Raw genomic sequence first — 17,375 nt, 5'->3', positions numbered from 1 at the left:
TCCTTACAAATAAGCTTTGTGTCTCTTTGGGCTACATCATTTCATGAGTGAAAACTGGATTGCAGATTTTAAGAAGGATAGTGAAAGTTTGAACGTAGGGGAAGAAGAACACACCTATCAATAAACATTTGTCAAAAAGAATTACCCTATGGCGCCCAAAGCCAGCCGATGTAAAAAAAAAAAAAAAAATTATTGTGGCATTAAGCCGTGTAGTTGTGTTCATTGACAGGGTAAGATTGTAGGATCAGGCAGGGACTTGCAGTTCTGGAATGGGGATGCAGTTGAACTGGTTGTGCATAGAGGACAGGGGGACCTAATGGGAGTGCAGGTGGTTTCTCCAGCACACATTATAACTGATGGATGGCCAAGGGGAAAAAGGGGCAGAAGACAAGGCTGCACTGTCACACAGCTGTTTGCAGTCACACAAACAGTTGTGTGGAGGCCCTCTAGGAGGAGGAATGTCTTTGAGATTTGACAACTAATTTTGCTCTTTCAACCAAAACAATGCAGTAGAATTAGCTAACAAATAGTTTTAAACATATAGTTGTTAGAAAATCTGTTGTTTCTGATTACACTTGAGCTCAGCCTATTCAGTTTTGCTCTGTTTCATTTTGTTTTAAGAGGACTTAAAAAATTGCTCTGCCTTTAAAGGAAGATTAAATATATCATGCATTTTTTTTTTTTTCTTTATTCCTCGGTTCCTTTTTACCTACAGGATAAAAACCCAAGTCCTTGGTTTGGCCTGTTGGACATTTTACAATCTTATTGCAACTGATTTCCCCAGTTTTACTTCTTTTTGCTTCCATCCTGGATCCTGACCATGTTAAATCTTCATGATTTTTGAACATTATATACTTTTTTTCAGTTTTATTGAAAAATTATTGACATACATCACTATATAAGTTTCAGGTATACAGCATGATAGTTTGATTTACATATATTGTGAGGTGATTCCCACAGTAGGTTCAGCTCACATCCCTCTTCTCATATAGATATAATAAGACAGGAAAAAAAATTTCCTCCTGATGTCAACTCAAGATTAACTTTTAGCAGCTTTCCTATATATTATATAGTAGTGTTAGCTGTAGTCATCATGTACTTTATATCCCTAGTAATTATTTATCATATAACTGGAAGCTTGTGGCTATAATTCTTCCTCCAAGCCCTGCCCTTCCCCATCCTCTCCCCCTGGTAACCACAGTCTAATCTCTTTTCTATGAGTTTGGATTTGATTTGGTATGGTTTGATTCCACGTACAAGTTAGATTATACAGTATTTGTCTTTGACTTATTTCACTTTAGCATAATGTCTTCAAGGTCCATCCATGTTGTCACAAATGGTAAGATATCCTTTCTTTTCTGGCTGTGAACAGTACTCCATTCTATATATATATATACCACAACTTCTTTTCCATTTCATTCATTGATGGAGCCTTGGGTTGTTTCCATGTCTTGGCTATTATAAATAATATTGCTATGAACATGGGGGTGCAGATACCTTTTGGAGTCAGTGTTCTGTTTCCTTTGGATATACATTGACCTTTGGACAACATGGGTTTGACTTGTGTGGGTCCACTTCTATGTAAATGTTTATTCAATAAATACAGTATAGAATTATAAAAGTATTTTCTCTTACGATTTTCTTTTTTCTAGCTTACTTTATTAGAAGAATATAGTTAATATATATGTGTTAATGTCAGTGTAATTGTTAAGGCTTCCAGTCAACAGTGAAGTTTTTGGGGAGTTAGAAGTTATGTACAGATTTTCAAGTACATGGATGGGGGCTTGGCGCCCCACCCCCCACATTATATGAGCTTTAACTGTATTCTCAGAAATGGAATTACTGGATCATATGGTAGTTCTATTTTTAATTTTTTGAGGACGTCCACACTGTTTTCTATAGTGGCTGTGCCATTTTACAGTCTCATCAACAGGGCATAAGGGGTGCATTTTATTCACAGCCATGTCAGCATTTGACATCTCTAATCTTTTTTATGATGTCTCTTCTGATAAGTGTGAGATAATATCTCATTGTGGTTTTAATTTGCATTTCCCTAATGACTAGTGATGTTGAGCATCACTTTATATATCATTTGGCCTTAAGAATTTTTTTTTGGAAAAATGTGTATTCGGGCCCCTTACCCTTTTTAAAATTGGGCTAATTGTTTTTTTGCTGTTAAGTTCTGTGTGAATTCTTTATATATTTTGAATATTATTCTCTTACTGGATATATGGTTTGCAAATAATTTTTCCCATTCTGTATGTTGTCTTTTTACTTTGTTGATGATTTATTTTGCTGTGCAGAAACTTTTTAGTCTGATGTAGTCCCACTTGTTTATTTTTTATTTTGCTTGTGCTTTTGGAGTCGTATCCAAAAATTAATTACCAAGGTGCATGTCAAGAGCTTTATCCCTGTTTTCTTCTGGGAATTTCAAAGTTTTTATATTTAAATCTTTAATTGATTTTAGTTAATTTTTGTAAGTGATAAAAGATATGGGGCCAGTTTTATTATTTTATATGTGAATAACCAGTTATCACAGCACCATTTATTGAAGGGACTATCTTTCTCTATTTAGTATTTTTGGATCTCTTGTCAAATATTGATTGATCATATTTTGGGCTCTCAGTTCTGTTTCATTTGTCATTTGTCTGGTTTTTGCCCTATAGTATACTGTCTTGATGACTGTAATAGCTTTAGAGTATAGCATGACATCAGGAAGTGTGATACTTCCTGCTTTGTTCTTTCACAGGATTTCTTTGGCTATTCAGGGTCTTTCATGGTTCTTTATACATTTTAAGAGTGTTTTCTCTGCTTCTGTAAAAAATGCCAGTGGAATTTCACATAGGGATTTCATTGAATCTATGGATGGCTTTTGGTAGTATCAATATTTTTAACAATATTCTTCCAATCCATGACATAGAATACCTTTTTACTTATTTGTGTCTTATTTGTGTCTTTGATGTCTTTCATTAATGTCTTGTAGCTTTCAATGTAGAGAGATCTTTCATTTTCTTACATTTATTCCTAAGGGGTTTTTTATGCCATTGTAAATGGGATTTCTTTCTTTCCTTTTTTTTTCAGAATATTTGTTGCTGTTGTATAGAAATGTTACTGATTTTATTTATTTATTTGACAGAGAGAGAGATCACAAGTAGGCAGAGAGGCAGGCAGAGAGGAGGAAGCAGGCTCCCCACGGAGCAGAAAGCCCAATGCGGGGCTCGATCCCGGGACGCCGAGATCATGACCTGAGCCAAAGGCAGAGGCTTAACCCACTGAGCCACCCAGGCACCCCGAAATGTTACTGATTTTTGTATGTTCATTTTGTATCCTGCAACTTGACTGAATTCCCTGATCTAATACTTTTTTGCTTGAGTCTTTAGGATTTTTCTTTATATTATATCAGGTCATCTGAAAAGAGACAATTTTCTTTCCTCCTTTCCATTTCTGGTACATTTTATTTCTATTTATTGCCTGGTTGTTTTAGGTAGGACTTCTAGTACTATGTTGAACAGGAATGATAAGAGCAGGCATTATTGTCTTGTTCCTAATCTTAGAGGAAAAGCTTTCAGCCTCTCAGCGTTGAGTATGATTTTAGCTGTAGGCTTGTGATTTATGGACTTTGTTATAGTGTGATATGTTATTTCTATACCTAATCTGTTAAAATTTTTCATTATGAATGAATGTTGAATTTTGTCAGATTCTTTTCTCTGTGTGTACTGAGATGATCGTATGATTCCTTTCTTTCATTTTATTAATGTGATGCATCACATTGATTTGCATTTATTGAACCATCTTTGCATTCCAGGGATAAATCCCCATTGGTCATGGTGAATGATCTTTTTAATGTGCTGCTGTATTCAGTTTGTTAGTATCTTATTGAGTTTTTCATCTATATTCATTAGGGCATTTGCCTGTAGTTTTCTTTTCTAGTAGTCTCTTTTTCTAGTTTCAGTATCAGGATAATGCTGGCCTTGTAAAAGCAGTTTGGGAGTATTCCCTCCCCTTCAAGTGTTTGGAAGAGTTTAAGAAAGATTAATGTTGATTCTTCTTTAAATATTTGGTGAAATTTACCAGTCAAGCCATCTGGCTCTGGGTTTTTCTTCATTAGATTTTTCATTGGTGATTCAGTTTCCTTATTAGTCATTAGTCTATTCAGATTTTGTTACTTCCTGAGTCAATCTTGGCAAATTGTATGTTTCCGAGAGTTTTTCTGCTTCTCCGAGGTTGTCCAGTTTGTTGGCATATTGTTGTTCAACAGTAGCCTCTTGCGATCTTTTGAATTAACCAGGTGATACCAGTTGTAATTTCTCCTTTTTCATTTTTAGTTTAGTTGATAGTCCTTTCTCTTTTTTTATTCCCCTGGTTAGTCTAGATAAGGATTTGTCATTTTTGTTCAAAAACCATCTCTTTGTTTAATCTTTTTTTAATAATGTTTCTATTCTCTGTTTCATTTGTTTCTGCTCTAATCTTTATTTTTTTCTTTCTTTTGCTGACTTTAGGCTCACTTTATTCTTTTGCTAGTTCCTTAAGGCATAGAGTTAAGTAGTTTATATGGGGATCTTTTTTGCTTCTTAGTGTAGGCATTTATTACTGTGAACTTCCCTGTTAGAACTGCATTTGCTGCATCCCGCAAGTTCTAGTATATTGTGTTTCCATTTTTGTTTATCTCAAAAATGTTTAAGTTCCCCTTTATTTTCTTCTTTGATCCATTGGTTGCTTAGGGGAGTGTAGTTTAATTTCCTTGTGAATTTTTAATTTGTCACTTGTTACTGATTTCTAGTTTCTTGCCATTATGGTCAGAGAAAGTACTTGATACGATTTCAGGTTTTTTGAATTTGCTGATTGTTTTGTTGTCTAGTCTATGGTTTATCTTAGGAAGTGGTCCTTGTGTGTTTGAGAGGAATCCACATTCTGCTGTTGGATAGAATGGAAGCAAAAATGTTCTAAATATTATCAACATAGAAATATAAGATGTAATTTTGTTTTAGTAAGTACATATATATTAGTTAGGATATAGGAGTCTTTTCTTCTGTTTATATCTGTTAGGTCCATTTGATCGATAGTATGTTTAAGTCCACTGTTTACTTATGGATTTTTTGGATAATCTATCTTCATTGTTGAAAATGCAGTATAAAATTTCCAACTATTACTGTATCACTATTTCTCCTTTTAACTCTGTTCGTTTTTGCTTTACATATTTAGGTGCTTCAATGTTGAATGTATAAATATTTACAATTATAATATCTTTTCGATATACTGATTTTCATCATATTATAACCATCTTTGTTGCTTTTTACCATTTTTAAAGTCTGTTTTGTCTAAGTAAAGACATCACATTTTATTGCCTTTTGCTTTATTATACTTTGCAGATACAATGTTTTTTTCCTTTTTATAAATTGGAAGTTTATGGTAACCCTGCATCAAGCAAGTTTGTCACCTCCATTTTTCCAACAGCACTTGTTTACTTCAGGTTTTTATATTTTGGTAATTAAAATATTTCAAACTTTTTCATTATTACTGTATTTTTGCTGGTGATGTGTGAGCAGTGATCTTTGATATTACTGTTGTAATTGTTTTGGGGTGCCATAGGCTATGCCCATGTAAGATAGCTAACTTAATAAGTTGTGGTGTGTTCTGACTATTCTATCAACTGGCCATTCCCCTGTCTGTCTCCCTCTCCTTGGTCTTGCATAGTCCAGGCCAATTAATAATCCTATAGTGGCCTCTGTGTGTTCAAGTGAAAGGAACAGTCACATGTCTCACATTTTAAATCAAAGGCTAGAAATGATTAAGCTTGGTGAGAAAGTCATGTTGAAAGTGAAGATAGTTTTGAAAGGTAGACCCGTCAAGCCAAACAGCTAAGTTGTGAGTGCAAAGGAAAAGTTCTTGAAGGAAATGAAAATTGTTCTCCATTGAATACATAAAGGATAGGGAAGCAAAACAGCCATACTGCTGATGTGGACGTTTTAGTGGTTTCGATAGAAGGTTAAGCCAGCTACAACATTCCCTGTAGGTCCTAACTTTCTTCAGTTCTAAGAAGGCTAAATGAGGTGAAGAAGCTTCAGAAAAGAAGTTTGAAGCTAGGAGAGGTGGATTCATGAGGTTTAAGGAAAGACTCCATCTCTGTAACATAACAGTGCAAGGTGAAGCAGTAAATCCTGACACATAAGCTATCCAGTTATCCAGAAGAGCTAGCTAAGGTAATTAATGAAAGTGGCTACACTAATGACAGGTTTTCAATGTAAATGAAACAGCCTTTTACTGAAGGATACCATTTAAGACTTTCATAGAAGAAAAAGTCAATGGCTGGCTTCAAAGAATAAGCTGATTCTCTTGTTAGAGACTGATGCAGCTTATGACTTTAAATTGGAGTCATTCCTCATTTACCATTGTTGTTGCAGTTCACTTTAAAAATATTGTATAATTAGTAGCAAACTTTTTAGTTATGGTTATTTTTACTAATTTTTAAAAAGATTTTTTTTTTTTTTTTTTTTTTTTTAAAGATTTTATTTATTTATTTGACAGAGAGAAATTACAAGTAAGCAGAGAGGCAGGCAGAGAGAGGAGGAAGCAGGCTCCCTGCTGAGCAGAGAGCCCGATGCGGGACTCGATCCCAGGACCCTGAGATCATGACCTGAGCCGAAGGCAGCGGCTTAACCCACTGAGCCACCCAGGCGCCCTAATTTTTAAAAAGATTTTAAAATTTTATTTTAGAGTAAGATTACAAGTGGGGGGAAGAGCAAAGGGAGAGAATCCTGAGCAGACTCTTCACTAAGCTTAGAGCTTGATGCAGGGCTCAGTCCCACTACCCATGAAACCATGACCCAAGTTGAAACCAATAGTCAGATGCCCAACCAACTGAGTCACCCAGGAACCTCTATTTTTACTATATTAAGACAATATATAGTTTCTTTATTTATTTTTGAAGAGAGAGAAAGTGCATACACACATGCCCATGAGTGGCAGGGTATGGGCAGAGGGAAGGCAGGAGAAAGAATCTTAAAGCAAGTTCCATGCTCAACACAGAGCCTGATGTGGGGCTCATGACCCTGAGATCATGACCTGAGCCAAAATCAGTAATCGGAGGCCTAACTGACTGAGCCTCCCAGGCACACCTAATTTTACTATATTTTTTTAAAACTTTGAACTAGAGTTGTGAGTTATATACCATAGTTACCGTATTGCAGAATCCAACCACAACTATATATTTACCATTACCAATGAGATTTATACCTTTTTATATTTTTATGTATTCTTTTATTTCCATTCAAAAAACTCCCTTTAGCATTTTTTGTAAAGTAAGTCTGGTGGTAATGAACTGCCTTAGCTTTATTTTGCCCAGGAAAGTTTTTATCCCTCCTGCGTTTCTTTTCTTTTTTTTTTTTTTTAAGATTTTATTTATTTATTTGACGGAGAGAGATCACAGGTAGGTAGAGAGGCTGGCAGAGAGAGAGAGGGGCGGGGAAGCAGGCTCTCCGCCGAGCAGAGAGCCCGATGTGGGACTCGATCCCAGGACCCTGAGATCATGACCTGAGCCGAAGGCAGAGGCTTAACCCACTGAGCCACCCAGGCGCCCCATCCCTCCTGCATTTCTGAAGGACAGCTTTGCCAGGTATAGAATTCTTTCATTATTTTATTTTTATTTTAATTTATTTTTTATTTTTCTTAAGATTTTATTTATTTATTTGATAGACAGAGATCACAAGTAGGCAGAGAGGTAGGCAGAGAGAGAGGAGGAAGCAGTTTCCCTGCTGAGCAGAGAGCCGGATGTGGGGCTCGATCCCAGGACCCTGGGATCATGACCCGAGCTGAAGGCAGAGGCTTTAACCCACTGAGCCACCCAGGCACCCCTTTTTCATTATTTTAAATATGTCATCCCATTCTCTCCTGGTCTGAAAAGTTTCTGTTGAGAAAGTCACTGATACTCTTATGGGGGTTCCCATGTGTGTAAATTTTCCCTTGTGCAGCTCTTAAAATTCTTCTTTTGTCTTTGACTTTTGACAGTTTAATTATGACTCAGTGTAGCCCTGTTCACGTTCAGTTTATTCCCATGTAATTATCCTTATGGATCTAGACGTCCATTTCTCTACAGGATCAGAAAGTTTTCAACCATGATTGTTTTAAATATACTTTCTGTCCCTTTTTCTTCTCCTGGAATTACCATAATGTGAATTTTTTTTTTCATTGCATCCCAAAATTCCCATAGGCTTGCTTTTTTTTTTTCCTTTTACTCCAATGTCCTATCCGCAAAGTCTCTGATTCTTCTGCATGGTTGAGTCTACTTTTGAAATGTTTGAATTCAGTTCAATTACTATATTTTTCAACTCCCAAGATTTCCGGTTTTGTTTTTTTTTTGATAGCTGCAGTTTCCTTATCAAACTTCTCAATTTGTTCATGCATTGTTCCTAATTTTGCTTAGTTTCTTTTCTTGTAGTTTGCCAAACTTCTTTAAGAGAATTATTCTGAATTCTTTGTCTGACAATTTATACATTTTCATGTCTTTAGGATCAATTATTAGAGTTTTACTATCCTTTGATGATGTCATATTTATCTGATTATTTGTGATCCTTTATTCCTTACTTTAGTATCTGCACGTTTGATTGTCCTTCTCTTCCGAATGTTAATAATTTATGGGTTTGTTTTGCAGAGAGAGTTCTTTACTGGTCAGCTCAGTTTGGGTTTTTAGGTGTGTCTGCTGGTAATATTCTTTTGCAAGTAGGGCCTGTTACAGTCTGTTTCTGGGCTAATGAGTTCTGAGGAAGTGGGGTGGAGTGGCAGGGGAAGGCTAACATTGGATAAGGCTGCTAGCTTGGTTCTGCAGTTGCCTGGGTTCTCTGGTTGGACTCAGTAGATAGTTAGGACTGGGTACTATATTCATGGGTGGATTGGTCTACGAATTAGCTTTCCTGCCCTGGCAGGGAAGCAGGATGGATTCCAGAATCTGTACAGCTCATTGTTTAGGGACTAGAATTGGCAGGAGTGTGCACAATTCCCTTGTCAGGTGATGCTCTGCAAATGGGGGAAGCCATGGGTTGTGCTCACTATTCAAGAGCCACTGGACACAGGGCTGTTGGTTGGCTGTGGAGCTTCCTGTGTGCTCTGGTTAGGTGCTCTGGTCAGACTAAAGGTTGTATTTGGTGATGAGTGGAGCTACAAATTAGATTTCCTGACTGGGCACAGTGGCAGAAGGAGGTCTAACACCAGTAAAGCTCTTTGTTGTCTAAACTCAAGTAGAACTGCATCCCAAGTTCCTTGACTGAAGAGGGCCGCTAGCTTTGGTCTGCAGTCTATCAGCTCTGCCCGCCCGCCTCTTGGTTGTAGTGCCGTTGTGCTGCAGAGCTTTCAGGAATTTTTGCTAGCCCTTCTGGTCATATGGCCTGGAAGACTCTCCACAATGTGTGGGGCTATGTCTCAGCTTCCCTGCCTGGGTGGGAGGGCAGGGGCTGGGAGTGATCCTCAGCTTTGTCTGTGAATTAATCACTCTGCCCATGTGAAGCAGGGGAAGCCCCAATGTGTGGTACTGACTTTGCTCTGGAGTGATTATACCTGCTCAGCTGCCTCTTGGCTTGAGTGCTATGGGGTCACACAGCTTTCAGGAATTTTCTCCAGCCCTTCTGGTCTCATGGGGCGGGAAGATGCTTCACAGTGTGTGTGGATGGGGGTGTGGCTCAACTCCTTACCTGGGAGTGGGTAAACTGGGCTTTAGGGCTGTCACAACTCCTCTTCAAAGGATCAGAATCAGGAAGGTCTGCACCGTGCTGTGTTCACTGGTCAGTAGTGTGCCCCAGTCTCGGTTCTCCAGATAAGCAAAGCCACTGGTTGAGATTATTACTGGGCACTGCAAGTATGAACTTGCTCTTCCAAGATCCGTGTGCTGATTGTAAAAGCACTTCATCCATTCTTTGACAAAGTCAGATGCCCAGTGGCTGAGCCCTGCAAATTTCCCAGAAATCACAGTGTGCTGTAAGATCAAAATAGGAGCTCCCACAAAGTGACTCACAATAATGGGGGTGTATGCTGGTTTCCCATCTGGGTTCTCTTTTCCTATTGAAGGAACCAGAGTCTCAGAGGGGACTTCTCCACATGGTGCTGCCCTGTCCAGGGGAGGGACAGTGCAGTCAGTGTATAGCTGCTTCTCTTACCTTCCTATTGCATTCTGTCTTGGTCTCAATGATGATAAGGGGGTGTTCAGCTTCACCCCTATAGGAGTCCCAGTGATATCTTGTTCTTGAATAGTTGTTAGTTGTTTTTCTTGGGAGGGGGAGCAAAGTTAAGAACAACTTATATTGCCATCTTAGTGATGTCTCTCCTCTTCTATACTTTTTTACCACTTTGTGCCTTAGCTAGAGTACCTCTTTGCTACTCTTTCAGACTTGTTTATCTTTTGGTAAATCCTGGTTCAGACAACAGCTTTGGGAAGCCCACCCTCCTTCCTTCTTTTGATAAGTCCCAGTTCAGACAGCAGGTTTGGGAAGCGCCTCCCACTCTCCCTCCCTCCCTTCCTTTTGTAAGATTTATTCATTTATTCGAGTGAGTGAGCAAGTAGTGGAAGGGGCAGAGGTAGAGAATAGCCAAGCAGACTCCTACCGAACGAACGTGGAGCCCAGCTCGGGGCTTGATCCTACAAGCGCTCTTCTGACTCAACCTAGATGAAGATAGTTGTTTCCTTTTCTGGGCTCCCATTCTTTGCCACATTATATTGTAATTTGTTTTTAAGTCTCCTAGTACTACTGGATGAGTCCCATCAGGGACTTGATTTTGCTCATCTTTCCCCAGCATCTAGCAGTGCACCTGGTATTATTTATTCATACTCATTTAGTCAATCAAAATAAATGTCTGTATCTTAGAGATTGTACTAGGAGGAGGTATACAGTGATAAGTAAAACAAACAAGGTTCCTTTGTGGAACTTACTTTCTCTTGAGGAGATAACAGTAAATAAGTGACAAACATTAGTGCTGTAAAGGCAACAGGCACAAGATAATTGAGACCAGAGAAATGCAGAGGGCTATACTTCATGCATGTGGGGATTATGCAGAGCGGAGGCAATATTGAAGCTGAGCCTTGAAGAATAAAAAGGAACCAAAGATTCTTAAGAGCAGTGAGTCTATGAGAGCTTTCCAGACAGAGTATGCCTATTGAATGAATGTATGAATTATGGAACAATATATTGTTTTCTATCTTTATTTAACTTTTATATTCTAGCTATGTTTTTTGTATGTTATGTTTGTTTTTATTTGAGAGTTGGGTATACTGAATGAATCCTGTACTAAAGAAGCCAAGAATAAAAAACAAAACAAAAATAACCCAGCATGGTTAGTTTAAAGCACAATTTCATTTACTCACTCTACCTGCACCTCCACCCCCACCCCCAGCCCCACCGCCACTCCCTTTTCTGTGTTAAGTGCTTGGTACAGAGACAAGGTCTCTGCCCAGTGAGCTTACACACTTATTTATTGACTCTTTCATGTAAGTCCTTTTTAGAATTCTTAACCAGGACATTTTTGGAGAAGGTTTTTGACTTATTTCAAAATAGACTTTTTTTATAGTAGCAATACAATTTTTTTTCTGGTTTTTTTTTATTATCTTTCTTTCCTTCTTTCTTTTCTTTTTTTTAGTCTGTTGCACACAATTTAACAATATGATACAAGAAATGAGTTGGTAGCTTACCATTCTATATAGTGATTGATTTTTCTTGAATTTTCCCATTTATAGTAATTATAATGCTAAATGATTTGCCCTAGAATTGCTTTTCCTCATTCAAATTTCATATTGAAAGAAAAGAATCCTTTTTAACATTAGCGTGGTTTAAGAGAGCGATCATCCCTATTTTTTTGTCAAAAACCTGTTTTATCAGAAACAAAGCAATAATTTCTGCATCTAGAAGACGAGACTTTGGTTTAAAGTCAGTGTGTATAGGTAGGTGTGGGTGTGTATGTGTGTGCATTTTAATTTTCATTTTGAATTTTACTTTAGGAGGTTTTGGACATCTTGCCATTTTCAATTCTTGCCTGCAAACCAGAAGCATAGATGATGGGGAGCTACTACATGGTATATTAAAAATTCTGATATCCTGGAAGAAAGATCATGAAGATGTTTTTCTTTTCAGTTGGTAGGTGATATTTTATACTGGGTCTTACACATTACAATGTGTATCCGGATTGTGTACCTTATAGTCACAGTTTTGTACAGTAATAGTATAATAAACATTTAAGTCTGCCTTTTATAAGTGTATAAGATTTAAAATAAAATCATTTCTAATTGAATGTCCATATGATTCTTCCATGTTTTGTTTTTGTCCTTATCACAGTAATCTGTCAGAAGTAAGTCCAGAGATACTAGGTGTAAATATAGAAATAATCCGGTTCCTTTCCCTGTTTCTGAAATACTGCTCATCTCCTTTGGCAGAGAGTGAATGGGACTTCATCATGTGCTCCATGTTGGCTTGGTTGGAGGTAAATTAACCCGATATATCATCACCTCTCTTAGGTCTTCATGCATATCTGCATACTAGAACCAATTACTGATCTTACTTTTTAAGAAATTATTGTAATTAGCTCTTTGGCGAACATCGAAACACTTTATATATTATTTATATTATATTTATATTCCTCACCAGTTACTATTTGATAGAATACTGAAGTGATAGAGGTTTGATGTCTGCCAGTATCATTCAGTGATCGAATCTTCTGCTGTTAAAGTGTTCTCTCCATTAGCTCATTTTATTTATTTATTTATTTTTTTTATTTTATTTTTTTATTTTTTTTTAAAGATTTTATTTATTTATTTATTTGATAGAGATGACAAGTAGGCAGAGAGACAGGAGGAAGCAGGCTCTCCACGGAGCAGAGAGCCCGATGCGGGGCTCGATCCCAGGACCCTGGGATCCTGACCTGAGCCGAAGGCAGAGGCTTTAACTCACTGAGCCACCCAGGCGCCCCCCATTAGCTCATTTTAATATAATATTTTAGCACAGCCATCGGAGGGCTTATCTTTCGTGATCAGTTTTTTAAATATTTTTGGCTCTTAATTAAATTATTAAAATGTACTGTGTCAGGAATACATTGAAGACTAAACAAATTCAGAGGGAATCAATGTTCTTTTTATGACACAAAGCAAGTATAATATTTGTGGGCTCTAATGGCAGCAGACCATTGGGATTGAATTGGTCTGAATTTCTGCTTTGTTTTTATTAGCTGTGTGGCTTAGGGTGTTCAGAATTGATCTACTTGAACCTCAGTGTCCTTATTTTATTTTTTATTTTTTTAAAAGATTTTATTTATCTTAGATAGAGAGAGTGTGAGCAGTGAAGAGGGGCAAAGGGAGAAGAGGAGAGAATCTCAAGCAGGCTCCCTACCAAGCACAGAGCCTGACTCAAGGCTTAGTCTCATTACCCGAACCTAAGTTAAGAGTTGAACATTGAACTGACTAAGCCATCCAAACACCACCAGTGTCCTTATTTTAAAATAACTTAATAATGCCCAATTAGTAGGGCTTCTGAGAAGATTATAAATATGTTCTTCTATATTTCACTTGGTAAATGGTAATTGATATTTTCTTTCATAGTTTTAGAAATAGAATTTCAGAATAAATGGATTGATTCTAATTCTTAGTGTTTAATTTTTTAAAAGTTATTTTAATGTAAAATGTATAAATGTCTCCTGAGATTCTACACTTCAGCTGCTTTTTATTTTAAAATTTAGAGAACTGAGAGTGTTTTCTTTATTGCCTTGATTTGTGTGTTCTGGCAGATGTCTCCTTACGTGTTTCATTTTTGTTTCTTCAGACAACAAATGAAAATCAGGCATTGTATTCTGTTCCACTTGTACAACTGTTTGCCTGTGTCAGCTGTGATTTGGCCTGTGAGCTCAGTGCTTTTTTTGATTCTGCAACTCCGGATACCATTGGCAATCTCCCTGTAAATCTAATCAGTGAATGGAAAGAATTTTTTTCCCAAGGCATCCACAGTTTGCTTTTACCTCTTTTGGTGACTGCTACAGGCAAGTGAAGGGGGAATCGAAGTGGAATTCATTGCAAATGACTAGTTGAAAAATTCAAAACAAAAACTTCGGCTGCTTAAGTCAAACAGGACAGAATAGTAAAGTAAAAACCTGAGAGGAAGCTTGGCATCTGAGAAGCATCATATATGCTTCTGACAAAAATTGAAAACTAGCAAAGTATCCAAAGACTTGCAAGTTAAAATAGTAGTAATTCAGATAACCTGAAGAGGTTATTTATAACTCAGACTCCTCTTCTTTTTAAGGATGAGGTAATAGAAGTTATGACTACTGTTTAAGATTACATTAAACGGTTTCTAGCTAGGACTATTAAATTAAAATACTAATTTGTCAGTTTTTTATTTCATTTTCTTAAATGACATTTGACCGTGAATCAGTCAAGTTCTATTATTCACTTTGTTTTGGGATGTGCATGTTTCTTTCCTTTTTTTATCAGAAGAAAGTGAAGATAAATCTGAAACATCCTTTCAGAATGCAATGCTGAAGCCCATGTGTGAAACATTAACATATATCCCAAAGGACCAGCTGTTGAGTCAAAAACTCCCTTCAAGATTGGTTGCTGGCCAAAAAACAAACTTACCGGAATATCTCCAGACTTTGTTAAATACATTGGCCCCATTACTCCTCTTCAGAGCTCGGCCTGTGCAAATTGCTGTTTACCATATGCTATACAAGTAAGAATTCTTCCAATTGAATCAATGTTGTGATGGTTCAAAAAAAAATATATAGAATATATATTTAACTTGGTCATTTAATAAAAAAAGTAAACTTAACCATACATTTTAGTAACAGGGATGCCAAATTTTGGATCATTTAGGTCACTGTTCTCTATACACAGTTTACATTTAGATAGTCCTGGACACAGGTGATTATTTCAGGAAACAATCATTTAAAAATATACTCATTACAAAGTGAGTATTGGTCTTTCTGCTCTTAAACATGTGAACAGTTTAATGTAATATAATATGACATTTATTCTGACTGCAGATTGATGCCTGAATTACCACAATATGATCAGGATAATCTAAAGTCATATGGAGATGAAGAAGAAGAACCAGCCTTGTAAGTTTTTTAAATAATTTGTTTTATTAAATTCTTATAATTTAGATAAACACAAAAGCTCTAAATTTAGAGTATATATTCATTTAACAGGTCATTTAAAGTCATCTGTAAGATAAAAATGAAAGTTAGAGTCCAGCCAAAAAGAAAGTTTCTCTCAGTAATTGTTCCTAAATCATATTTTCAGTTTGCTACTATTTAGCAGAACTTTCATTGACCACACGGTAGCTGTGGAAAGAGTATGTCAATTCAGATATCTATTTGGCACCTACTTTGTGCAAAGTATTAAATGCTGAGGGGAGAATATGGTGTTTAGTAATTATTCTTACTCATAAGGAGCTTATCATCTACTATAGACAACATTACTTTGTAATAGAGGACAGTGTGTGGCAAGTGCTATGGAAAAGGATAGATAGCCTGCTCGGGGAACACAACTCCGTGCACCGGAAGAGAAGACTTTTTTTTGAGGAAGAGACATTTATGCTGCATCTGTCAAGTTAGGTAGCAGTTCAGTAGGGCAGGGAAGACTATAAATTAGGGGAATACCATGTGTGAAGGCATGAATGTTGAGGATGTGACAGGAAGTGTTAAGTAGTTGTCACTTAACACATTTTTTATTGTCTATATGTTCCTCCACGGGAATAGAAGCTCTGTAAAGTCGGAAATTTTTGTCTTTTGTTCCGGACTGTATTCATAGCATTCAGAATGGTCCCTGGCCTAACGCAGACTCATGAATACTGCTCATTTGTTTAATGAAAGGATGAATGAATGAATACGTATGGAGTAGGTGGGGAAGGTATAGTGAAAAATAAAGCTGGATGGGTACCTAAGGTAATGAAGGGCCTTAAAAATTACATTTTCTGGGATTTGGGGCATTATTTGGTAGAAGATGGGAAAAGTACCAGCTGATTCTGGCTATAGTATGAATCATAAATTATGGAAGAATCACACAGAGGTGGAGCCTATTCTAGAAACAGTAACAGTGCATGAAGGGCAGCATGGAGATAGAGAGATACCTTAACTGGTATTTGTAAAATTCAGTGACTGTTGGTATTTAATAGAGAAGGTGTGGTACTGGGATAGTGGTGTTGAAGGTAAAAATCCAAGGGCAGAAGCTTGAAGACCTGTGTTTATGGGCTGGAAAAAGGAAGCCACAAGAGAAGCGTTGCAGAGGTGAAAGGAAAGGACTGAGCTACAATGTCAGAGTTTGACAGGATATACACAAGTAGTTCACTTTTGGAGAATCTCTTACGTTCATCTGAATGATAATGTTAATGAGTAGAGTAGTTCAGTAAAGAAGATGATTTATTTACATTGTCATAAGTTAATATGAATATTGAATTTACTTTCCTGAAAAGACATACAGTCTTATTATTATTATTATTATTATTATTTTTTACCTTTTATAGGGATCTGGTAGGACCCCATATCATTTGTCATTCCCCTGACTAGCTGAGAGTCTTGAGATTAATCATTAAGCTTCTCTGGGTGTGTGATTATTTTTCCATCCATAAAACAGGTTGAAATACATGTTTTCTAAAAGTGTCTTTTCTTCAAGTGCTAACAGCTAGAGCTTAGGTTTTGTAGTATTTTTCATATATATTTTAAATGTATAACTGAAAAATATTTTACGTATTTATGAATATAGAATGTTTTGTTTACATATGTTAATGTATTTGTAATCAAATATATTTAATTTAGCAGAGTTAGCGTTAAAACTGAATCTATAAGGGGGGAGTTTTTAAATGATTTTTGGAAAATAGAAAGATTTTTCTAAAATGCTTAAAGTTTATACATGCTTTTAGTTTTTTAAGGAATAAGTTATGAAGAAAATTGTGGTGTTTAATCATTGATTCATAGGTCACCACCGGCAGTGTTGATGTCTCTTCTTAGCACTCAAGAAGACTTGCTAGAAAATGTTTTGGGGTGTATTCCTGTTGGACAGATAGTTACTATTAAGCCACTGAGTGAAGACTTCTGCTATGTTCTGGGATACCTCCTCACCTGGAAATTAATACTTACTTTCTTCAAAGCTGCTTCATCTCAGGTAAATAAATATGTGATAACTTTTGATAGTTCTGTTCTCTGTGTGTTTCTGTTACTATTCTAAATCCTTTGTTTCCCCTCTTTTTGAAAAAAAGGGAAATGCCTCTCATTTTAATCTAATCTTTTCTGCTAACTTCAGACATTCTGCTCTTTTTGTCCCTTAACTTCCTTATCCTCCCCTCCTTCCTCACACGTACGTGCACAGACACAGGTTTTTGCAAAAGTAATCTCTGGAATGTGCTGGAGTTAATTTT

General features: G+C 36.7%; 1 protein-coding gene across 2 annotated transcripts in view; it reads left to right on the top strand.

Annotated features, from left to right (window-relative positions):
• The window catches only part of LTN1 (listerin E3 ubiquitin protein ligase 1), a 69,593-nt gene that overhangs the window by 38,353 nt on the left and 13,865 nt on the right, over positions 1 to 17,375 (top strand). Inside the window, exons 20-25 of one of the 2 annotated variants that reach the window (XM_059164536.1) lie at positions 11,975 to 12,110; positions 12,309 to 12,453; positions 13,785 to 13,998; positions 14,453 to 14,690; positions 15,004 to 15,078; positions 16,936 to 17,122. In XM_059164536.1, coding sequence (XP_059020519.1) covers positions 11,975 to 12,110; positions 12,309 to 12,453; positions 13,785 to 13,998; positions 14,453 to 14,690; positions 15,004 to 15,078; positions 16,936 to 17,122 — 995 coding nt within the window. The remainder of the gene's footprint in view (positions 1 to 11,974; positions 12,111 to 12,308; positions 12,454 to 13,784; positions 13,999 to 14,452; positions 14,691 to 15,003; positions 15,079 to 16,935; positions 17,123 to 17,375) is intronic. The other variant, XM_059164535.1, reaches the window with a different exon arrangement.

The sequence above is a fragment of the Mustela lutreola genome, chromosome 2, assembly GCF_030435805.1.
Source record: "Mustela lutreola isolate mMusLut2 chromosome 2, mMusLut2.pri, whole genome shotgun sequence".
Lineage (NCBI taxonomy): Eukaryota > Metazoa > Chordata > Mammalia > Carnivora > Mustelidae > Mustela > Mustela lutreola.
Note: the sequence above shows the minus strand (reverse complement) of the source record. Positions and strands in the feature narration are given on the sequence as shown.